General features: G+C 39.3%; 1 protein-coding gene across 4 annotated transcripts in view; it reads left to right on the top strand.

Annotated features, from left to right (window-relative positions):
• The window catches only part of IGSF11 (immunoglobulin superfamily member 11), a 137,078-nt gene that overhangs the window by 27,141 nt on the left and 85,445 nt on the right, over positions 1 to 24,492 (top strand). For 2 of the 4 annotated variants that reach the window (XM_025868793.2, XM_073893791.1), the window contains exon 1: positions 13,072 to 13,160. The exons of 1 other annotated variant lie outside the window; for it this stretch is intronic. In XM_025868793.2, coding sequence (XP_025724578.2) covers positions 13,079 to 13,160 — 82 coding nt within the window. In that variant the 5' untranslated portion in view covers positions 13,072 to 13,078. Of the gene's footprint in view, positions 1 to 13,071; positions 13,165 to 24,492 lie in introns of those variants that run through there. One more of the 4 variants, XM_025868798.2, reaches the window with a different exon arrangement.

Raw genomic sequence — 24,492 nt, 5'->3', positions numbered from 1 at the left:
CTCCCTCTCTGGTTTCATCTTGTTTCATTTTTTCCTCCCTTCCACTACTTCCTCTGTCTTGTTTCTCAAATTCCTCATATCAGTGAGATCGTATGATACTTCTCTTTCTCTGATTGACTTATTTCACTTAGCATAATACCCTCTAGTTCCATCCACGTTGTTGCAAATGGCAAGATTTCATTTTTTTTGATGGCTGTGTAATATTCCATTGTATTTATGTACCACATCTTCTTCATTCAGCTGTTGATGGACATCTAGGCTCTTTCCATAATTTGGCTATTGTGAACATTGCTGCTATAAACATTGGTGTGCACATACCCCTTCAGATCCCTACATTTGTATCTTTGGGGTAAATACCCAGTAGTGCAATTGCTGGGTCGTAGGGTAGCTCTGTTTTCAACTTTTTGAGGAACCTCCATACTGTTTTCCAGAGTGGCTGCACCAGCTTCTCTTTGGCATTTCTTAAGAAGCACTTCCCATTCCTGCTGATGAATTCCCACCAACAGTGTAGGAGGGTTCATCTTTCTCCGCATCCTTGCCAACATCTGTCGTTTCCTGACTTGTTAATTTTAGCCATTCTGACTGGTGTGAGGTGGTATCTCATTGAGGTGACCCAATAGGTTTCTTAAAAGTGTCTTATTTAATTTCCAGTCAGCTGGAAGTTTTCCTAGGTATATTTTTGTTACTGATTTCCAGCTTAATTCATTTTTGATCAGAGAACATTGTATGTTGTCATTCTTTGAAAACTGACTGGAACTCATCGACAAACACATGTTCTCTGGGTTAATGTACCATGTGCACTTAAAAATAATGTGTATTCTGCAGGTCTTAGAGGTCAAGGTGGTTGATAGTGTTGTTCTGATCCTCTTTATTTCATTATTAATTTTTTGTCCAGTGTTTCTATTAGTTGCTCAGAGTAGGTGTTAAAATCTTTTATGATTGTGGAATTACTTGTTTCTATTTGGTTCTATCAATTTTTGGTTCATGCGCTTTGAAGGTCTGTGATTAGGCTCATACACATTTATGACTATTATGACTTTCTGATGAATTAACTCTTCCATCATTATGAATTGTCCCTCTTTATCTTTGGGTGTACTCTTTAAGTCTGTTGATATGATATTAATATAAAGCTTTCAGACTTCTTATACTTACCATTTGCATGGACTATCTTTTCCCATTCATTTTTTTTTCAATCTGTGTCTTTATATTTAACACACATAGGTGGCATATAGGTGGGTCTTGATTTTTAATATATTCTGTTAATTATTACTTGTAAGCTGTTCCTTTTTATATTATTACTATTTTTTGGTGATTGCTCTAGAGATTATAATATGCCTCCTTAACTTGTCATGGTATACTTTATATTTAACATTGTACCAATACAAACTCTACAAACATAGAAGTACATTTTATTATAACTTCCACTGTTCTTTATGTGATTATTGTCATATGTCTTACATCTGTATGTATTATAAACCCCAAAGACAGTTTATATTTTAAATGGTCATTTATTTTAAATTAAGAGAAAGATATTTTATATTTGCTTAGGTAATAACTATTTATGATGCTGTTCATTCATTCCTGAAGATTCATGTTTTCCTCTGGCATTATTACCCTTCAGCCTGAAGAACTTTCTTTAGCAGTTTTTATTGTTCAGGTCTACTCATGACAAATTTCCTTATGTTTCTTTTTCTGAAAATGTCTTTGTTTCTCTTTCATTCTACAAGGGTATTTTTGCTGAAAGTAGTATTTCTAGGCTGGCAGTTTTTTTCTTTTGTTACTTTAAAGATACTGTTCAACTGGCTTCTGTGGCTTTGCGTAAGGAGTCGGTAGTCATTGGAATCATTCCTCCTGGGTTTACATACATTACATTACATTGTTTATTTTTTTTCTCTGACTGCATTTACGATTTTCTCTAGGTTTAAAAAACATTTTGGCTGTGACATTTCCTACGTGTAGTTTTCTTTGAAGTTACCTGTTTGGGTTTCGTTGAGTTTCTTAAATCTGTAAATTTGTGTCATTCACCAAGTTTGAGGGGTTTGTGGTCATTTATCTTTAGTATTTTTCTTTGCTCCATTTGTTTTCTCTTTCCTTTTTTGAAATACAACTACTGTATGCCAACACTTTGAAATTGGCACACATATCTCTTAGATTATATTCATGTTTATTAAATCTATTTCTCTCTTCAGTTTGGATGATTTATATTACTCTAGCCTCAGGTTCATTGATTTTTTTTTTCTCTTCTTTTTCCTCCTTTTTCTGCTTACCTAATGAATTTTTAAATTTCAGATTTTTTTCTAGTACTAGAGTTTTTATTTTTTTCTATTTTATTATTCTTAATTATTTTTTAGAGAGGAAGGGGGAGGGTCAGAGGGAGAGGGAGAGAGAATCTCAAGCAGGCTCCACACCCAGCTTGGAGCCCATCTCTGGGCTGGATCTTACAACCCTCAGCTCATGACCTGAGCTGAAACCAAGAGTCAGACACTAACCGACTGAGGCACCCAGGTGCCCCTGGGTTTGTTTGTTTGTTTGTTTGTTTGTTTTTAAACTGAGATTTCCTATATGTTCTTTGTTGGGCATAGTTACTATAGCTAGTTTAAAATCCTTGTCTGATAATTTCAGGAACTGCTTTATATTGAGGTTAACATCTGTTGGTTTTCTTTTCCTTTGAGAATGGATCAAATTTTCTTAGCCTTTTCACGTGGATAAGTTTTAGATTATATTTCTGGCATTTGAATGTTATGTTGTATAGACTCTTTCTGTTTTCTTGCTCTGAAGTATGTAAGCAGGCATTTGACTCAAGGAGCAAACTGTCACACCTGTGGTGGTAGTGGCTCGGATCTTAGTTCAGGCGGTCTCAGGTCTGCCCTGCACATATGTAGTTCAGGGTTCAGCCTGACACTTGTGCAGGATTTATACAAAATTCTGGCTTCTCTGCTTCTCATTTTTGCAGCGATTCTCTGTCACTTCCTGGTAGCTTTTGTTGCTTTGAGCTCTGATTTCTTTTGCCAAAAAGATGGCAAATTTTTCTGTTGGAGTTTTAGCTTTCACATGCTGTGGCCACAGTGCATGGTGGCTCATATCACAGTTGAGGTTAATTTTGGTCTGTTGCATGCGTAGATGCTTTAAGTGTCTGCCAGAGGCTTGGGCAGAGTTTTTAGACAGAATTTGATGTTCACCTTCTCTGCCTGTGTTCTTTCTAGGGTTTTCCCTCATTGTCTGGTGGCTCTGGTTTCCCTGAGGTACTTTCCCAGGTTCTTCTAGTCATGGAGAGTATTTTTTTTTTTTTTAAGATTTTATTTACTTATTTGACAGAGAGAGAGAGAGAGAGAGAGAATGCTAGAGAACACAAGCAGGGGAAGCAGCAGAGGGAGAGGGAGAAGCAGGTTCCCTGCTGAGCAGGGAGCCTGATGCAGGGCTTTATCCCAGGACCCTGAGATCATGACCTGAGCCGAAGGCAGATGCTTAACCGACTGAGCCACGCAGGTGCCCCAGTTTTTTTTTTTGTTTTTTGTTTTTAAGTAGGCTCCATGCCCACCACATGCCTAGCATGGAGCCTAATGCGGGGCTTGAACTCACGACCCTGACATCAAGCAAGACCTGAGCTGAAGTCAAGAGTCAGGTGCTTAACTGACTGAGCCACCCAGGTGCCCCGAGGATGGGTTTTTTAAAATAGGAGTTTAGCTGTTTAGCACCACCACCATGACTGTGGCTGTTCTCAGGGAAAAGCTGAGGACTTTCAGCTCACTCCATGCTGGTCACTTCTTCCAAGTTTAGACTTCCAAACATGTTGGCTTTTGTTCACTTGCCAGAGCCCTCAGGTAGTTGTTTTTTATATGTTGTCCAGAGTTTTAGTTGTTATTTGTGGGAATTTTAATTCGTTAGAAGCTTATTCTTCCATACTAGAAGTAGACCCTGCAATGATTTTTATCCAAGTATCTTTATCCCAGTAACCTTTAAGAAGGGAGGCTGGATTGAATGACTTCTTAGTTCACTTTTGATTAGTACAATTCCTTGAGTTTAAAATTATTTTGAAGGTAACCAGATGGGCTGTTTCTGGCTATTATGCGCAAGGATTAAATTATTAACAGAAGTGCATTGAGGAGTTTGCTAACCTAGGAATGGCTCCCATCTTTCTTGCCTTCCCTGTTGTATTATCTTCTTTATTCCCTTTAAACAAGGCTGCTGGGGAATCCCAGTTGAATCTCCGTGACCTCATGCCAGAGGAAACCCTCTCAGTTCTTGGGTATACTTTGTATACCATGCAGGGATGTCCCATGGCTCTAAGTCTAGCTGGCTCTGAAGTAGGAGTCTGAAGGAAAGGAGAACAAGTGGACACCGCACAGAGCCCTGGAGGGCAGCGTATAGGACGGCTATTCTCTCCATAGACTCTTCTACTTGCCCTTCATCTCTCATCCCTCCATCTTATCCTTCCCCTGGTTTGCCCATCACTCTTCTCCCTCCTCTCCTCATTCTGCTGATTAATTTTATTAAAGTAATATTCAAAATCATGACAAAATAGTGTATGTTTCGCTACCAGTAACCTATTATTTTAATTTTTTTAAATTGTTTAATTTGAAATCTAGGTAACATATATTCCTGGGTGGATGTCTCTTATAGTACCTTGCCTTCCTCAGTTTTTGGGGTAACTGAAAATAGTGTGATAAAACAGTAAAAAGTGAAGCAAAAAAGTCTATGAAGCCTACCAGTTAACTGGAATGGAATACCTGGCAAAGCTAAGAGTATAAGCTAAATAATTTTTTTATCTATTAATTCCCATTGGTTCTTTGTTTAAGGTCCTCATTTATTATAATTTTTTGGGGGTAGTTATATGAATGTTTCAGAGAGTATTATGGAAGAAGGTGTTGGATGGGGGAGAAACCTTGGGTAATAGAATTTCAAATATTTTACTCTAAGACTGTAGGTCGGCCTCTAGAATGTACAGTCTGGGAGACTGAACACAAGTAGATTACAAGTAGATTAAGGAATCTATACTCTTCATGCTCAGCTGGGCATGTTTATTTGTAAAAGAGGCTAAGCCCTAATTCAGTAAAACTTCAGACTTATTTAGGATGACTAAGAATGCACAAAAAGAAGTCTGCAGGGGGAAGAATGTGCACTATTAGCATTTGGGGCTGTCGACGGACTGCTTCTACCTTCTGGAAACTTGTTGCTTCTTATTTCCCTGTTTCTCTTTCTCCTTCTCTGACCGCTTGTACAGTTTTGAAGCAGAGTCTTTCAGCAACCAGATTTAGATTGTGTACTGCAGGCAAGTTCATGGCAGAGGGAGGAGTAGAGAAAAGGAAGAGGAATTGGCTTTTTCCCCAAAAAATTCCACAATGGAACTTTATTATTTGGTTTAGATGCTTAGGAATTCATGAAGTGCAAGGCCATATTCTAAAGCTAACTGCAATGGACTTTGGATTATCTGTTGCTATATTTGTATTGACCTCCATTTCAGATTATAATTATGGTTCTTTCTTTTTCTTTTGTGGAGATACCTAAAATAATCTTGAGGAGGATCCATCTTGCTTTTTTTAAGTTAGGGATTTTTGTTTGTTTGTTTGTTTGTTTTTTACCAAAGGATGTGTATTCTTCTGGATGGAAGGTCGTCAAGGTGTCAGCCCAACTGATTCACTGTATAATGTTGGTCAAATTAATCTTTCATGATTCTCAGCTACTTACCCATATAATTAAGCTAAATGGAGTAGATAAGCTTGAAGGTCCCTTTCACTTTTGATTCAGTGATTAGGAGGACATTGGGGAACTTTGATAACGTTATTTTAGTAGAGGGTTTGAAACTGAAGTATACCTTTTCTGAGGGAAGAAGGAGGAGGTAATGGATGTGAATTATGTATTTGGCCAGCTTGACTAGAAAGTGGAGAGAAATAGGAAAATAGAGGATGGAGCAGGATCAAGAGAAATTTTTCACAATAGTGCAAGGTCTTTGCTGTTTTGAAGGCACAAAGAGAGGGGCCAAAGAAAAGGGAGCAGTTGACATGTGATGTGGTAGGATGATGGCCCAAACAAGATCTTGATGGACGTTGAGAGATGCTCTAAGGCAGGACAGGAGTTACCCTGCCTCCTGCGGTGGGAGAGAAAGGTGAAAGGGTAGGCTAGAAGGTGGACACTCTGGTGTGGCACAGTGTCCAGAATTCCTAACATTTTCTTTCTTTCTTTCTTTTTAAGATTTATTTATTTGATGGAGAAAGAGAGAGAGAGAGAGAGAGAGAGAGAGCACGTGCCTGTGTGTGAGCGGGTAGGGGGAGGGGCAGAGGGAGAGAGAGAGAATCCCAAGCAGACTGGCTGCTGAGCGCGGAGCCCGGCAAGGAGCTTGATCTCACCACCCTGAGATCATGACCTGAGCCGAAATCAAGAGTCGGACGCTCAACTGACTGAGCCACCCAGGAGCCCCCTTCCATTTCTTCTAATAAAGGTGAAAAGTGAGGTGTTTGCCAAGAGTTAGGTTAGGATAGGAGAAGGAGCTCAAGAGAGGTGAACCTTTGGAAGCACTGTCAAAGTCAATTGGGTGTGGACTCAGTGAGAGATGAATAACAAGAATACCCTTTTGAAGTTGGATGGTGAATAGAAAAGCCAACCTTCTTTGTTCATTTTGTTTTATATCTTTAGATTTATGATTTTTGTTCTCCAACAACTCTGGGTGTCAGTTGGTCATCGGTGTACTGTAGACATTTTGCTTTGTTCTCACCTTTTTTTGAACTGAGACCCTATTTCTCAAGAACCTCCTTTTGAAGTAAGTTTTAAAAAGCATTTTGTCATTTGGGGTCTGTAAAAGATAATGTGATTAAGACAAAATTGATCTTAAATGGATATTCTATTATTAAGTATTGTGTTATAAATTTTATATTTAATGTATGATTTAGTGTAGCATTATAAATGAAAAGACATTTTGACTTTTCCATTTAATAAGTGATGTATAGTGTATGAGAAAAAATGAGTATTTTCAAAAATTTTGTTCTCAGTCACTTGTTACAGGGATTTGTCAAGAAGCTCATATTTGTACTGTTTTTTCCTTGTAGCTCTGAGAAAATGAAGGAACCCATTGTTGCTGCTATTTCACCCATTGATGGGACATGAAAAGGGTTTGAGATGGAATTAACTCTAAGATTGCTGTGTTCCATGTGATTCAAGAGTGCATGTACTGAGCAGTTTTAAGATTAGAGACATAATTGAGATTGTTCTTTTACAAAATGACTTTATGTGATTATATATAAACTAGTTACTGAGTACTACATTTTTGAAAGTATTCATTTCTTTTAAAATACTCTTTTACATGGTTTACTTTTAAAAATATTTATTTTAAACATTTCTTTCTTAGAATAGGTTATATATTCACATGACTCAAATTTAAAAAAAATAAATAAAAGAATACTTCTTGAAAAGTTTTTCTTGGCTCAATTCCTCTAATTTGTCTCCTCCACAGGTAACTGATGTTTTTTTTTTAAAGTATCATTGAGTTATTTTAGGCATATACAATCAAATACATTTATAACCCACCCCCATTTTCCTACACAAGCAGTAGCACATTATACTGTATGCTTTCTTATTCTTTTTTTTATGTCTGTGTAACATTGCATCATATTGATGTACCATAACTTGTTCCCCACTGGTGAATACTTAGATGGTTTCCAATATTTTACTATTTTAAACAATACTAAAATGAATAACTTTATACATATATTATTTTGCATGTATACCAAGGTTGCTTAATTTAGTTTAAATTAATCACATAAAATAAAGCCCCACTTGTCAAATTTTAAGATGACATGCTTTTTGGGATGTATGTAGATTAAAGTGCAGGTTGAAATTTAAGGTTGTGTCAAGGCACCAAAAAATAAATAATAACCTTAGTTTATCACTCAGTGGTTGAAAGTCTATTTTGTCCTATTTTTAAAAAAATTATTTTGGGGCTTTCTTTCAAAATACAAAAAATTTTCGAACTGCTATTCATAAGTACTTTTCTGGTAAATAACACATTATGGAGGCAATCTTATTCCCTGTAGATGAAAAGCCAGTATTGATATTTTATCTTCCATATTTCTGCTTTTTTTTTCCTATTGGATTTTAAAGTGTTGGAGACTTTTTTGGTAAGTTGTAAGAAACGTGATCAGATAATGCAATATACAACACTGGTAAAAATCATTGTGAGTTAAATTTGTAGGATTTAATGTGTTCTTTATTCACTTATATTTGAATAATTCCTATGTTTTCTGTTTTTAATCAATGGTCCTTTCAGATATAAAGTAAATGATATATGACTAAACATGGATGAGTTAAAAATCTTATTACTATCAAATTCGCCAGGCTGTTGCCTGTGATCACCTGAATAAGACACCAACCAACTAGGTCCTAACCTGACCAGTCTTACATGACTAACTGTTGTACAAGCTCTCTGGATATGTAGACAGAAGTTCTCAATGTGTTTTAAAGGTTAAGACATTTGAATGATTATTTTACATATTGACTTAAAAAGTAACAAAGAGATAGATGCCATCACCATCTTACTGAACTTGAAGTGTTTGCATATGGTAGTTAAGAAACACTGATATTGGGGAAAGTTGAGGAGGAAAAAGGATATTGGAGGTTGTAATCACTGTCTCCCATATCTGCATTTGGAAAAGTAATTGTTACTTATTAGAAACTCTCTGGAAGCTCTTTGCATTTATTTGTCATGTACAGTACTTCATATTAAATACTTTACACAGTACCATGGGAAGCCCACCAATTATCATTTAATTCTTGTCTGAAAATCCTTACAGCACCCACATCGTAAGGTAGCTCTCTAGGGTCAGTAGGAGAGAGGAAGGAAGATAACCTTTGTGTCTGTTCCCTAAGCTATAAACGTAGTGGCATCCCCAGACAGAAACTGCCTGGTGTATTTGTCAGAATATATACTTCCGGGGACCACCCCAGATGTAGTGTCTGAGAGTTGGGAGCAATTTATGATGAACTAATAGAGAAGTCATTTGAAAATTGGTGAGGACATCAGGGAGCAGAGGGGCAGAGGTATTGTGAAAATAGTTTGAAGGAAGTGGCCACATCATAGGGTTTGCTACCAAATTGCTCCCTGTAAAGATCCCACCACAAATCTGGTGCTAGATCCGTGGTTTCTGTTGTCCTTGAAATGCTAACCTAGACCTGACCCAGAACGGCAGAATTTCAGATTAGAGAGCCACTTTAATCTTTTCTAAGAAGCTGAGCCTGCTTCAAGCTTTATTAACTTAGTTCATGATTATCTAAAATAGTCTTAGTCCTGTTTACCATAGGTAATTCTGCTTATGTTAGTCTTGAAAGAGTGAAGCCAAATGTTATTTGGGATCCAGGCCCATATTGCCAGTTGCCAGCAGGGTAACTACTTGGATATTCCTTAGATAGCTCAAACCCAACAGGCCTGTACCCATGTCAGGGCAAGATGATGAGTATTCTTTTTTTTTAAGATTTTTTGATTATTTATTTGACACAGAGAGACACAGTGAGAGAGGGAACAGAAGCAGGGGAGTGGGAGAGGGAGAAGCAGACTTCCTGTGGAGCAAGGAGCCTGATGCAGGGCTTTATCCCAGGACCCTGGGATCATGACCTGAGCCGAAGGCAGATGCTTAACGACTGAGCCACCCAGGCGCCCCAGATGATGAGTATTCTTTCAATGTATGAGGCACTGAATATCCCAAGGCATGTTCCCCATCTTTAGACTTTAGTGCAGTTGGGATTTATTGAAGGGTTTGACACTTTAAAAAGATCCCTGTGTGTAGAATGAATTGGAGTGAGTCAAAGCTTGTGGCAGGGAGACTGATGAAGAGGCTGTTGAGAAATCAGGTGCAATGTTGGTGGCGTGAGCTAGAGTAATGGCGGTGGTAATAGGAAGACGTGGTGGCTGGATGGAACACATTTTGGAAATAGAATCAGTGGCACTGGTTATGGACTGATTGTGGGGGCTGGAGGCAGCAGATGTCAAAGGTGAGTCCCAGGCTTCTGGCTCAAGCACCAGCATCAGCCTGGTCCCATATACTGAGATGATGGAAGTTGACAGTGGGGAACAGGTCTGGGGTGGAGGGATGAGAGCTCCATTTGGGGGATTATTAGGCTTGGAATATCTTTAGGATATCCCTTGTATATTTCCTTTTGTCAGTGAAGCCATTTCTCTTCACCCTGACCATCACCTAACATTCTTGTCTCACTTTTTTTTCCCCAAATTTCTTTCAGTCCTGTAAGTTGCTTTGTTATGACATACACCTTTGCATTGCCATCAGTGTGGTTTGCTTTCCTTCCTCTGTCCCCTTTCCCACACCATTCTCTGCCTATTTAGTCAAGCCTCCGAAGCCCTGCTCAGGTGTCATCATTCCTGTGAAAGCTTTGTGCGTCATTTCCAGATGAAATCACTCCCTTCTCTGCTCTATTTCTCTGCTCTGTGCTCATCCCCATAATTTGCACACACAGCCCTAAACTCGAATCATGTGCATACATGTTGGTCTTAGACTTAACAGGGTATGACTCCTTGGGCGCTAGGCCTACTCTCTCTTTCATCTTTGCATTCCTTTTTTTAAAAAAAATATTTATTAGAGAGAGAGAGTGAGCATGAGTGGGGGGGATGGAAAGAGGGAGAGAGAGAGAGACAGACTCCCCACTGAGCAGGGAGCCTGACGCCACAGGGCTCTATCCCAGGACCCCAACCCCGAGATCATGACCTGAGTCAAAGGCAGATGCCCAACTGACTGAGCCATCCAGGTGCCCCTTTTGTTTTTGTATTCTAAACATAATCCTTAGCCTATCACTGTTTGTTGAAGTAAATGGAGCCAAAGTTGGCAGCAAGTGCTAAGAGGTTTTGGTAATTAATAGAAATTCAAAGTGTTTAAATTGTATATACTGGGTTCTGTGGTGCCCCCAGAGCCAGTCCAATTCTAGACAGTGCTTAGGTTGTAAACACTGGTTGATGTGAATATAATTACTCTACTTCAGATATACTTTGCCCAATTTGATATCAGGTTTGAAGGACAGCTTTTAGGAGTGCATAAAGGTTGGATGTAAGGCGATCTGGCTGCAACATCTGTCACCCCATTGATTGCCAGGGTTGATTCGGCTGATCTGGCTGGCTAGGCGGGTGTCCCCTTCCTCCCTCACTGCTCCATGTGCGTCCCTCCTGAAGCTGTGCGCTTGGTCAAAGAGGACGGCCTTCCCCGATAGAGGAGGACTGTTCTTCAGTCAAGGGTATACGAGTAGCCGCGCTCCCTGCTAGAACCTCCAAACAAGCTCTCAAGGAGTGCATAAAGGTTTGCAGTTTGGCACAATTAAAAAATACCAGCTTTATTGAGGTATAATTTATATACCATAAAATCCACCCATCTAAAGTGTGTAATTGGATGGTTTTCAGGATACAGATTTGTGCATCCTTCACTATAATCTAACTTTAGAACATTTTCATCACTCTACAAAGAAAACTTGTATCCATTTGCAGTCACTCTCCACTCTCTCCCACCCCTTCATAGTGCTGGGCAATCTCTAGAGAGTTGCCTGTTCTGGACATCTCTTATCCATGGAATCATGTAACATGTGGTCTTTCGTGTATGGCTTCTTTCACGTAGTGTAATGTTTTTGAAGTTCATTGATGTTTTAGCATGTATCAGTACTTCATTCTTTTTTTTTATAATTGAATAATATTACATGCATGTATATACAGATTTCTATTTATCCATTCATCAATTGATGGACATTTCCATGTTTTGGCTATCATGAATACTGCCATGAACACTTTTGCACAAGTTTCTGTGTGGACCTGTTTTCATTTTTCTTGGATATATACCTAAGAGTGGAATTGCTGGATCTTGTAGCCCTCTAACTTCCAAACTATTTTCCAAAGTGGTCACGCCATTTTACATTCTCTCCAGCAGAGAATGAGGGTTTCAGTTTCTCTACATTTTTACCAACACTTGCTGTTGTCTTTTTATTGTAGCCATTTTAGTGGGTTTGAAGTGATACCTCCTTGTGGATTTGCATTTTCCTAATAACTAATAATGCTAAACATATGGTTATTGGCCATTTGTGTGTTTTCTTTGGAGAAATGTCTTATTCAAACCCTTTGCCCATTTTTAATTGGGTTGTGTTTTTATTATTAAATTTAAAGATCTGTGTCCTTCATCAGACATATGATATACAGATATTTTCTCTCATTCTGTTCGTTGCCTTTTCACTTTCTTGATGGTATAGTTTGAAGCATAAAATTTTTAATTTTGACCAAGTTTAATTTATCAGTTTTTTCTTTTGTTGTTTGTGCTTTAGCTATCATATTTAAGAAACCATTGATTAACGCTGGTGCAAATTTTTAAGCTGTCTTTTTCCCTTGAATATTTTTCTTCAGTCCCAAGGTGACTGTGAAACCATCATAACTTATTTGGGAAACTTTGGACTCATTATACCCCCAGATCAGACTCACAGTGCCAGATCCATAGGTCAAATAGGCCAAAATTGCATGTGTGCTTGCAGACAGGGGCAAGGATGGTAACTATTTGCCCTGCCAGTCTTGGAAAGATATTTTCTAGAATCTGTTAATCTGGTGAGTAAAGGCTTTTCAAAGGTACAGACAGCCTTTGCACTTTTTTACTTAATGTTCACGGAACACCATTTAAATTAACTATGTCCTAGAATCTTAGATGAGGGTTTAAACTTGCCTGTAATAAGCAGTTTACAAAAGAGGAGTATTTGGGTGAAGCTTACCAGTGGGTTGATAATTGGGAGACCTTAACATTCAGACTTAGGTTTGCTGTGTGCATTTTTCAAAATGCTAACTGTCGTAATCTTTCTTATTTATTTCACATTTGGGAATATAGGTTGTTTGTGATTGTTTTTGGTACATTTCCCTGCTCTTCCTCTTAGTGCCAGTTTAAGGAATTGCTGATTGTTCATTCTTGCTGGAAAGTACTGATTTCCATTTGAATATCACAGTCTTTCTGCTAAAACTTTCCTATGTTGATTTGAGCAAATACAAGAAGCCTTCTGTTTGTGGACTGAATGTTCAGCCCGCCGTGACGCAGTCACTATTCTCAATGAAGCTTATTCATCACTTTCCATGCTGGTGCATTGTACGGGGCTTGCAGAGGATCCTGGAGACTTTGAAAGGAGAGCTTCTCCTCTGCTTACCTCCATACACTGTTGGTATTAAGCGATTCTGTTCTCTGTCTTTTCCAGACCTTGTGGATAATTAGATCTTTTTGTTTTCTGTTGATTCCCAGTCGTGTCTTGCAGATGGGTAGGCACTGATTGAGAATTTGTTCATTTCTGATAACAAAATGGCAATTAATGCTCTTGGGAGATAGTTTTATGTTCTCTTGCATGTAAACATTTGTCTTATATCCAGTGTCATTTTACAAAGACATGGGCAACGTTATGTTTTATAAAAGAAAATGAAGTGGCAGTTGATGATCTTAGATTAAAAGCTTATTACTCTTTAGGTAAATTAAACTGTTCCATATTTAATCTTGTATACTTGAATAATTAGATTAAATTCACAGGTTAATTGCTAAATTTCACTTGTACAGATAAAGCTCTAAAGATGCACAGGGTGTTATTTGTCCCAGTTCATGACCAGAATGAAGTAGAAGTTGTTATAAAACTAAGGCCATTATATCTTTTGGGAAAATCATGTGCCCTGAAATACAGCAGGCACTTATTATGAGAGCCTGATAAAGCAATCAGACCACCATACATGGATACTGAGCCTGTCCCATGGCCACAGTGAAAGATAAGTGGTATTCCCCATGTGTGTTGGTTGTGGCTCCCAGGGATATATATATCCACAATAGAACAATATTTGATTTATTTCTGACTACATCTAACAACAGGCTTACTTTTTCCCAAATATTCTGTGAAAAATGGTAGATGCTTGCCTTATGTTCTCCACCACTGTTGCTTTCTCTCAAGAGTCACTGAATTTTAGGGACTCATTAAACTGTGAGACGAAGCTATTCTAAGGAGAAGCTTATCTCTGGATCTCTGTGGAGTTTACACTGGGTTTGGGAGGGCTACACCTTCCCTGAAGATCGGGAGCTCTAGAAGAGCTGGCTTGATTCAACAGTTTTCATTTGAGGGACAGATTTTCCATAGGGTTATTTTAGGGTATAATTTCTTCTCGCCGAGAAACCCTCCTATCCTGCCCACACATGCATGCACTTACACCCCCCTCTCCTTTAGAGTCTCCCTGAACCCATAGAACTCTCTGGATTGAAAACGAGTCTTGGTTTGATACTTATTGGAGTAAGTACCTCAGGTCTGCTGTGGTCCAGAACTAACTAGGGGGTTTCACGAGACCCTAGAGTTGCCCTGGGGCTAGTAGTGAAAGGATTATTCTTATTCCCCTTTTTTATCTCTCATGGTGTTTGAAATACTGCTTTATACATAGAATGTGCAAAATAAATGTGTTGGCTATAACTCTTTTCTTCTTCTTCTCTCTCTGCATGTATAATGTGTGTGTGTGTGTGTGTGTGTGTGTGTGTACACATGTTATCAAGGCCCAGTATCATTCTAGAATTTCACGTTTTGCCCCGGATACCTTCCCTGTCTCTCAGCAGCACACTCATCATACTTGTATTTACTGAACTTCAACATTTTCCTTCTAGAATTTACCATTTCATCCTCACCTTTCTCCTCTCGGTGACCTGCTCATCATCCTTGTGCTTACTGATTTCCCCCTTGTATAATCAGACCATCTATGAATTAAGTGAACAACTGTCTAATTGCAGATTCTGATACATATTGGTAAGTAAGGAATATTATACATTCCTGCCTTTGAAACATTTCTCTAAGCCATTCTCTCTTGCCTGTTCCCCTTGACATAATGCAGGTTCTCTTCAATTCCCACTTAGATTATTCCAGTATGTTCATAACTGTTCTCTGCCCTTCCTTCTGTTCTCTCTTCCTTCAAATCTGAGGCCAGAGTAACTTGAATGAAAATATAAACACATCCTTCTCTGGATAGTAACAATGTTCAGTGGTTCCCTCTTGTGTTTTATGTAAAAACCTAAAAGCCTAACCTGTAAAGTCATACAAGTCTCTTGTAATCTCTTTGTGGCTTAACTTCCTGCACTTTTACTGTTTATTACTTAGCCTCAAACATGCCATCCACTTTTATGACCCCCAGGCTTTTGCAGATGCTCTTTCTTTGCCTGGGGTGCCTTTCACTTCTCACTGTCTCTGGTTAACCCCCACTTATCCTTTGCAGTCTAAAGGTTATCTCCTCTCTGGAGCCACTCTTAAATATCTTAGGTTATTTCTCTTCATCTTAGTATAGTATAGTATGTAGTATTTGTGTTACATCACTTTATTGCATTGCTTCTAAAACTGTTTGTGGACTGATATTTTGTAAAAAAGAAAAGTAATACAAATAAAGTAATAGAAAAATGAAATGTAAAAAAGACGTACAAAACAGAAGGCTCGTTTTTAGATCAATAGATTTAACAGACCTAAAATTACTGTTAAATTGCTCTAAAAGTTTCTAAATGTTTATTTTCAATTTCTGAACTTGCTGTCTTCTTATAGACCAACAACAAACAATTCATGGGTCGACATTGGTCCATAGACCACATTTTGAGTAGCATTGCTTTATAACATTTATCAAACAGTTTTATAGTTTTTGATGTATCGTATTTACTTTTCTCACTAGGCAGGGGTTAGGTCTTATTTATCTTAATTATCTTGTGTTTTCCTTTATGTGGCTTCTCATCCTTTGTCTTCTAACCCCCCCCAAAACAGGTCTTAAAGTAGTGCATGACACAGAGTTAATCGGTAAATTTTGTTGAATGAATTAAGTGTAGCATTGACCTCCTTACCTTATAGGCACAACTGGTTTGAGTTTCGCAACTTGGGTAGAGCTTTATATTAGTTTATGTGGGTGTTACTTTGAACTTCATGATGTCACAGAGAAGTTCCGCTGGGCAAGCGGCTTGCACACTCTGAAGTAGATGCAGTTGTGTTGTGATATGCCTTAATTTCAGCAGTCTCTAAGAAATCTTGCATGTAAAACATCCCTACAGTTTTAGCACCAGTGATAAAATAGCTCTCTGCAGTAGGGGAGAGTAAACTAGTAACACCACTGAAGCAACCTTTTAGCAAATAGCTGCTTTGAGGAGAATGTTTACTGCCAGTTACAAATGAAATGCTTTTAACTTTTCTGGTTTTACTGACATAGCACATGTCAGCCTTTCTGTCCTCCAGGTCTCCCCTCCTTGAGGAGATCCAGCCCTCATGTCCCTCCCTTCATTCTTATTCACAGTTCATTAATCAAGTTGTCTTTAGAATCTGCTCTTTTTGAAGTTGTATTCATCCAGTTTCAGAAGCCTGGAACCTGCCCCCTCTCGCCACCCCTGCCCCCGACAGCCCCCCCCCCTCAGTTTTCTCCTGTGGTGGAAAGAACTGGAAACCTGAGTTCCCTCCCAGGCTTTGCTACTGACCACATGACTCTGGACAAGTTACACTCCTCTTATAATTTGGGTCCTCCTTTGAAAATCCAGATTAGATTATTTCTAGGTTTTTTTGTTTTGTTTTGTTTTGTTTTAATTCTTTCCTTTGGTCCTTGTGGGGGTCGATGTTTGCTTGCTTTGCTTTTGGTCTTTTAACTCTGACTGGCAACCTTCATATACTATCATATATATACAGTCCCTTCTTATATTGACATTCTCTTTGCTCCCTCCCTCTCCCCTCCCCCCAGGATACTGTAGCCTCCTCCAAGACATTCATCTTTGTTTTAGCTGCTCTTGGCCCAGTGTCTCAATCCCTGCCCTGTTAATGTTGGGTGACATGTTAAGCTGAACTCTGTCCTTTGTTTTTGCTTCAGAGCTTTGTTTAGCAATCTGCCTACCAGGTGAGAAACCTTGCATTGGTTGCATATTTGATACCTAATTAATATATTACAGGACTGTTTGAAGTTTTTAAAGTCATAAAGCCGTTAGAGTAGTGGGGATCAGTCACATGCATGTGTGAAACAGTTGAGAGAGGTGGTTATTCATTCATTGTTCTCCTCAGAAAGTTCTCATTGATTATTAGCTTGATGAAGGGTCTGACTTGGTATTCCTGTGTCTGGGCCTTCTTGGCCTCTGGCAGTGGGGAGAAAGATGTGAATTCTCTGCCCACATTCCGTCCATCCCAGCAGGGCAGCCTGCCAAGAGTCTCAAGTCACATGCCCAGCGAGTTGCTGTTACATTTTTTCTTCCTTGTCTTTTTCAAGGCTCTTGTTGTTGGGATCTCTGCCTGGTGTCCCTGGATTGTAGCTCTTTTATTTCTCCCAGTGGCGAGCTACAAACATTGTTTAGTAGCAGTTGCAATCTTTCCTGGGGCTGCTACCTCTGCTGAGTAGGCCAAGCATATTTTATGACACCACGCTACCAGGCAGGTCTTGGCAGAAGTGGGGGTATTAGACTTGTTCTAGTCTTTGCTTGGAGCCAGAACTTACACATTGAGGCCATAATCCTCAGTACCCACAGCCTGCCCCAGAACCCCAACCTAGGGTATGTGTGGGTGGGTACAGTGTGAGAGGCATCTTCTCCTCACCCATTTGCTGAAGGAGGGAAATCCTCACCCTCTGGAATGTATATGAAATACCCCTCACATTTAGCTTTTCTTGTCAGGCGTTCCATTGTGCATTCTATTTGTGGAGCTGAGCCTTGAGCCTCTGTTAGTAGCTTTCGTATACCAACGTACAGGCATCATTAGGAAGGTTAGTACTTTTAGTTGTATTTGTAATGATGGCAGTGGATTAAATCTGAGCCTCTACACATTTTCCTAGTCTGTGTGTTTGTGAGGTTCACAAGAGTTAGAAGTTTAGTGGATGGATGTCTAGTGGAACGAAACTAATTAATGCTTAAGTTTATTGAACCACTGACCTTAACGTTTCTTAACACGGTGTTCTAAATAGCAGCCACGGTATTAGAATGACCCCATTACCCAGAATCACCTACTCTGCTGAGAAATGTGCAAAAAAGAGAAAACTATGAGACTAGAGGAGAACTCAGGAAATTTCCTCTTTTTTCACTTTTTGTATTTCTTTTCTTTCCATTGACTTCCTCTGTTCTCTCTCTTAATGGGAGGAGTACTGCTGAGTTGACATCAAACCTGTATCTCAGTATTGAACCCTCTATTTTTGAGCTGTGTCAACTTGGGAGACTTGATTACCCTCTCTTCTCTATACAAACAGGATACTGCCTCTACTCAGCTTACATGGCAGTTTTAAACATTAAATATCATGTGAAAGTGTATGCCTGGCGTGGTGTACTGCTGACCTGGGGAAGACTTTAGTCAAGTCTCCTTTCCATTCCTGGTAAATTGAGCATACCAAATATTCCTTACTCTAAATCTCTCACTTGCACTATTAGAAACTGGGAGAAAATGTTACAAATAGCATCAAGTAGAAATTGAGTCACTTAATGAAAAAAAATTTAGTTCAGAGACCATTTCTTGTATATTTCTTCTCCCTTGTGAATGGAGGTGAGTACAACTTCCTTGAGCTACTGGTAGTCTAATGGGTAGCACAGGCATGCAGGAGGGTGTGGTGGGTGCCGAGGAGGGTTGGCTGCTTTGCTGTGCAAACACAGGGGGAGGAAGCAAGAGGAGGAGGAGGGGTGGGAGAGATGGAGGGGCTCCTGAGGGAATGGATTTTTGAACTGTGGCTTCTTGAAGAGGGGAAGGACATTCCGGGCAGAGAAGACTGCACGAAGAAAGGCAAAAACTGGTCAAGTGGCACAGGGAGTGCAACTGGGTTTTCAGGTTTGCTTAGCTGTAGCAGTTGCTGGTGGTGGAACGGGCAGCTCATGGGAGGACTTTGCGTCCTGCTGAGAGACTTGGTGTATCCCTTAGTGGAGAGTGAGTTCCATTCATCCCCAGGCTCTAATCTAGGGTGGAGCATAAGCACATCTTCATTTTCAAAGTGTCTTCTGGTGGCGGTGCACAGAATGTATCCGCGGGAGACAAGATGTGCGGAGAGGCTGGTGCAGGGGGTTCAGAGGACAGATGATGAAGGCCAGAACAGAAAGAGCAAATGGCAGAAAGGATAAAGAGGAGGCCACCAGCTGAGAGCAATTTAGGAGATAAAATTCCTTTGTCCTATAGGATGACAAAAATGTCCTGGGCGATTCTCTTGGTTCTTGTCTTGGATGCCTTGGAATGGAGAATAAAGGAAGAAGATCTAGTTTTGGGAAAAGATGATAAATCCAGTTTTGGACAAATTGAATTTGTTCTGCTTGAGGAATGTGACCAAGGGGAAGAAAATCAAGCAATTCAACATATGGGTCTAGGGTTTAAAGGAGGTCAGAGCCAGAAATGTAGGTTTTCACATTAATCTTAATTGATAATAGTAATGTAGGAAACAAAAAGTAAAATAGTCCTTTTGTCCTTGCATTGTGACAGAGGGACAGACATTTATAATATAACACAAATGAAGCTGTCATTAAAAATGTCTGGTAGATCTCCCACCCCCCTTCGATCTCAATTCTCTCCTAAATAGAGATAGAATATTGTTATCTCCCTTTTCTCTCTCAATTCCCATAGTGCCTTTTGGTTTGAAATACTGCTTTGAAATTAAGTAAGATTGGACTTTGAAGGGTCTTACATGTTAATGTGATAGTTTACATAACTCCAAGCTGCATTTTAATGCAGCTTGGCATATCTTCTGATGCCTCTGGGAGTGCTTCAAAGTAATTTATTATTATTATTAATATTGTTGTTATTTTGTCATTAGCTCTCAGACAAAAGTTTAGAGAAAATTATTAGAAAAATCTGGGTGTATTCCCTGGGCTATAAGAGGAATAAATGTAAATGTCTCAGCTGCAGTGGCTTTTTGTCTTTTCACTTGCTGCTGTCTCTCTCCTGGAGGCTCTGCAGTTTTAGATCAGAATCAAGGTGTTACTGAGTGACAGTATTCAGATAAAGTTGTTGAAGCTCGGGATTTTTTTAGCTAATCTTCCACACCATCACCTTTCCCTGTTACCATTCCCTACGTTTTCTCAGCAAGGAGGACAGACTTCATCTTATTTCAGAGGCTCTTAGGAAACTACATTCTTGGATAGTCTCATTCTGTTCCTTTGTGGTCTATACGTATTTTACTTAAATAGTCTCATGTCAGTCCTGAGCTTTACGGTAGTCTGTCCTTCCTGTCCTCTTCCATTCGAATATACATAGAAAATCAGTGATTCTTTTCTGGCTTCCTTGAAATTATAAGTTTGACTGTTGTTTTTTTTCCCCTTCCTCCATCCTTTCCTCCTATCCATTAAGGTAAAAAATATTCTAGGCCCAATCACTATGCCCCCCAAAATATACCAGCTAGATCCCTGTGTTGCTCTAGCCACATGACCAACCGCCCCTTCCGTAAATAATTTTTGTGCTGGGAAGTTTACTGTCTTATACTAAAGCTCATTTAATTATCAAAAGGCCTCCCTTATGTAACAGGGTGATATTGTGACACATTAACCAATGTGCTTTCTGTTCCTGGTATTTCCTGTTGCCCTCTGACAGTTATACTTTTTTTCTGGTTATCAGGGGGAGGAAAGAGACACCTCAGCAGAATGCAGAGGCGATGGTCTAGTTTTTGAATTTCAGAAATTACAAAGTCTTGCTGTGTCTATAAAACTAAATTTGGAAAGTTAAGAAAAAAGATTTTGTAGACTAGTTGAGGAAGGAGAATCAGATAGGGAGTTGAGGGAGCGTAGGTGTTGGCATTGTGCTTGAAAGAAAACTTTAAAAGGGTTTGATGAGTTCTAGAGGTAAGTGGACTTCTCCCTGAGACATCAGTGCAGAAATGCAAGGATCAGGTTTCTGCCCTTCTTTTAAATGGGGGGTCACAAACGAAATGAAGTTTAGTCATAGAAAAACATAAAAAGAACAAAGTTAGGGGTGCCTAGGTGGCTCAGCTGGTTAAGTGTCTGATTCTTGGTTTCAGCTCAGGTCATAATCTCAGGGTCCTGAGATTGAGCCCCACATCAGGCACTGCACTCAGCACAGAGTCTGCTTGACCCACTGCTCCTACCCCGCTCGTGTGTTCTTTCTCTGTCTCTAAAATAAATAAATAAAATATTTCTAAAAAAGAATGAAGTTACATTCCTTGCCCATGTGATTTGTAGAATGAAGTCCTATTCACTGTCTCTGTACTGAATACAGTAGAAGATTGCTTAGGTTTGGAAGCCAGCCTGATGTGGGTTTCAGTCCTGGCTCTGCCTAATATCCTAGCCAGTCTACTTCATCTCTCTGAGTCTGTCTCTCTCATTTGCGTAACGGGGATTAATAACACCCACCTGTGAGAGTGCTTCAGTGCCTAGATGGAGATGTATGTAAGGGATCTATTCCAATGCCTGGCTTATCATAAGCACTCAAAAATACTCTCCTTCACTGTATTTTTTCTCTCAGTACTACCTTTTATTTGGTCTTCTCAAGACTTTCAGAATATATCTAAATACTTCTTTCATGTGATAGCCCTACAAGTATTTGAAGACCAATATCCTTAACTGTGCCTAGCACTGTGTCTTGCGTATTTGAGAAGCAGGACCTCATAGTGTTTTCTGGAGCATGTTGCTGAATCCCAGCTAGGTAGGTCACTTACTAGCTTGGGTAGGTTACTTTAACTTGTTTGGACCTAGATTTCCTCATTTGTAAAATGGGATAGTCATAACTATCTTAATGGTCATTGAAGATATTAAAGATGTTAGTATATGTGAAGACTTCCAGGTGCATGGTAGTTCATTAGGTGTGGAGTAAGCACCTCATTGGATGGAGACAGTGCCACTTGTTCACCTAGTACTGTTTTATTTTCCTCTTAGAGCCAGACCAAAGCTGCATTTTCCTGCATTCTTTGCAGTTAGGTTGGGGCCATGCATGTATTCTAACCAGTAGACTTTAGTGAGGGTGACAGGGTGTGGGTTGTGGAGACCCACATGTTGAGATAAGGGAATCATAAGACGATACGGGACTGGGTCCCTGAGTCACCGTTCAGAAGAGAGCTTTGGGATCCATCGAGGATATTGTGTGAGCACGAAATAGACGTTGTATAAAGCTGCTGAGGTTTCAGAGTTGATTTGCTATTGACGCATAACCTAGTCTGTGTGGATTAGTACAGTATGGCTATTATTATTATTGATTAGATGAACACCAAGTGGAAGACACTGTTGAGGGATCAGTTTTAGTAGAGGCCTTTTTAATGAAGATACTAAGAAGGAGAGAAGAGGGGATTTTATTAAGGAAATAGACAAGGTTAGGATTAATTTTTCTTTTTGAAAGGGGGTTCATGTAAACTCATGTCTAGGTGATACAGTTCTTAACCCTTCTTTTTCTTGCCCCGCGTCCTATACAAGAAATTTATTTGTTTTAAAGCTTCTTTTATCTTTTTGAACTTTAAGCAGTTGTGTATTCTGGAATGGTAATTAATAATTTTATTAGAGACTGAATTACATGGAGGCTGAGGATAAAACATGGGCCGTCTGTAAACAGGGTGACGCGATCCTTGAGGTGAAGCCTGGAGAGTGACAAAGTGTTGCCAGCCGTTGTTTTGGTAGTTTCTCTGCTTCCTGGGCATGCCATACAAAATGGTAAATGGATTTGGTTTTTGGAACAAGTTTTCAAGTATCTTTAAACACCTACCTCAAGAAAATAGTACTTCTCAAAATGTTTCCCGTATCATTTTCCTCTTGTCAGTTATTAATCCTTCATGTAGTTCTCAGATTGTCATTATGAAGATGGGCAGAGTAATACTAGAATAAAATACAAGAAAAATAGTATTAAGTATAGTCAAGTATTAAGGTGACTGACTTGGAGGTGTAAGCAGAACAACTTCATTTATTAATGGAAATTGATATGTGAAAAAAATATTTGACCCATGGCATTACTGGATCAGTGGTCACATATCACATATGTTCACTTCATGTTACACTAATGCCTGCTTTGGAGAAGATAACATGCAAACAAATGTTCCCTAATTTTTTTAACAACAACAAAAGATTGTACAGTGCTGCATTGGAGTGGCTGATAAAATTCAGTGACTATTTTTTTTCTACAGAGAATAGTGTTTTCTGATCCTGACAGTGGAGTGTTACATTGTTGGGTGAAGAAAGCATAGAGCCTCCTACGATTTGCGGTTTTTGTATGTATTCTGGTCCACTGTGGAGTGCCATGGCAGCAGGAACATTCATAAACACTAATAATCTGGATACAGCTGATCTTAGAACTGGAGTGAGAGGCTTATCACTTTGCGGAATGGGGGTGGCCTAGATCCAGTTTTTGGAATATCGTCTATCTTCAGGAGGAGATGAAAAGTTTGATTCTATCTCTTGTTTCACTAGAGGCAGAGCTTTTGTTCTTTGTTCTTGCACACAGTTTCTGTCGTGGCACGGGGGCTTTCTTGGAGCCCCCCATCATGGCAGCAGTGGTAGATGCTCCTCCCAGAGCCCTGGAAGTTCAGTGATGATGGTGATTTCTGGGGTCATGACTTAGGGATTTCCTGTGTACAAGATCCTGATACTACCAGTAGTAGCATGAGGGGTTTGAAAGGATAGCCGAGGTTTGAGCCAGTTACTACCATTAAGCCAGAAGACAGAAGGTGGGAAAACAAACTTAATTTTAAGGGTAAGACATTGACTTTTTGTTGTTAGGCCCAACTTAAAGACACTCCCGCCCCATCTCTATTTAATAGAATACATCTTTGAGATTATGGAGCTGGTTTGTGGAAGTGTATGATTTATTATATAAACTCTGACAAAAAAACTTTCTATGAGCACATCTTCTTTTGTTCAGCAGGGGTACAAATTTATCTCTGTTATATATAGTAATAGAAACCAACATGAAATGAACAAATTTTGTTTTTAAGGAAAGATACTAGTGGAGAAAATAGAAAAGTGGGATAACGTTTTTTAAAACATAGATTTGGCTTTATGAACAAAATAATTCTTTTAACGGCAAACTTCCTTCAATAAGAGGAGAGAGAGGAGCATTTCTTCTCTGTCACATTTAATCTGTAGCCATCTGCTGCTGTATCTCATTATGTTCTTCATGTAATTAGAGCAATTAGGATGAAGCTTGCACTATATATTGGTCTTGGAATGAGGGTTGAGCTATTTGCAGGCTTATTTTGAAAGACTGGAGATTAATGGCCTAATCTTTTAGGTAAACTGATGGAAACTGAAAAGGGTTTAAGCTAGTAAAAGAATAAGGGCAATTTTTTCTCTTATCTGTAATGTTGCCTTCTTATCACCATGGTAACTAGGTATCGCGACAAATAAATTTTTAATAAGATTAACTCAAAAGATGATAGAAAAGAAAGACTGTAGAAGAAAGAGAGGAGATGGGCTGTGTGGTGTGGGGATCGTGGTGAAAAGCCCTGCGATTTTTGACACTGAGCCCAGTGGAAGGAGGGAGTGGAGAAAAGGAGCAAGGAGAATGAAGAGAAACAGCATTAATCAGAGATGTGCAAAACTCTGTTAGGGAAACCAGTCACATATGTACGGTTTGAACGCTGCC

This window comes from Callorhinus ursinus, unplaced genomic scaffold (assembly GCF_003265705.2).
Source record: "Callorhinus ursinus isolate GAN/ISIS: 27379988/994484 unplaced genomic scaffold, GSC_fseal_2.0 scaffold1, whole genome shotgun sequence".
Lineage (NCBI taxonomy): Eukaryota > Metazoa > Chordata > Mammalia > Carnivora > Otariidae > Callorhinus > Callorhinus ursinus.
Note: the sequence above shows the minus strand (reverse complement) of the source record. Positions and strands in the feature narration are given on the sequence as shown.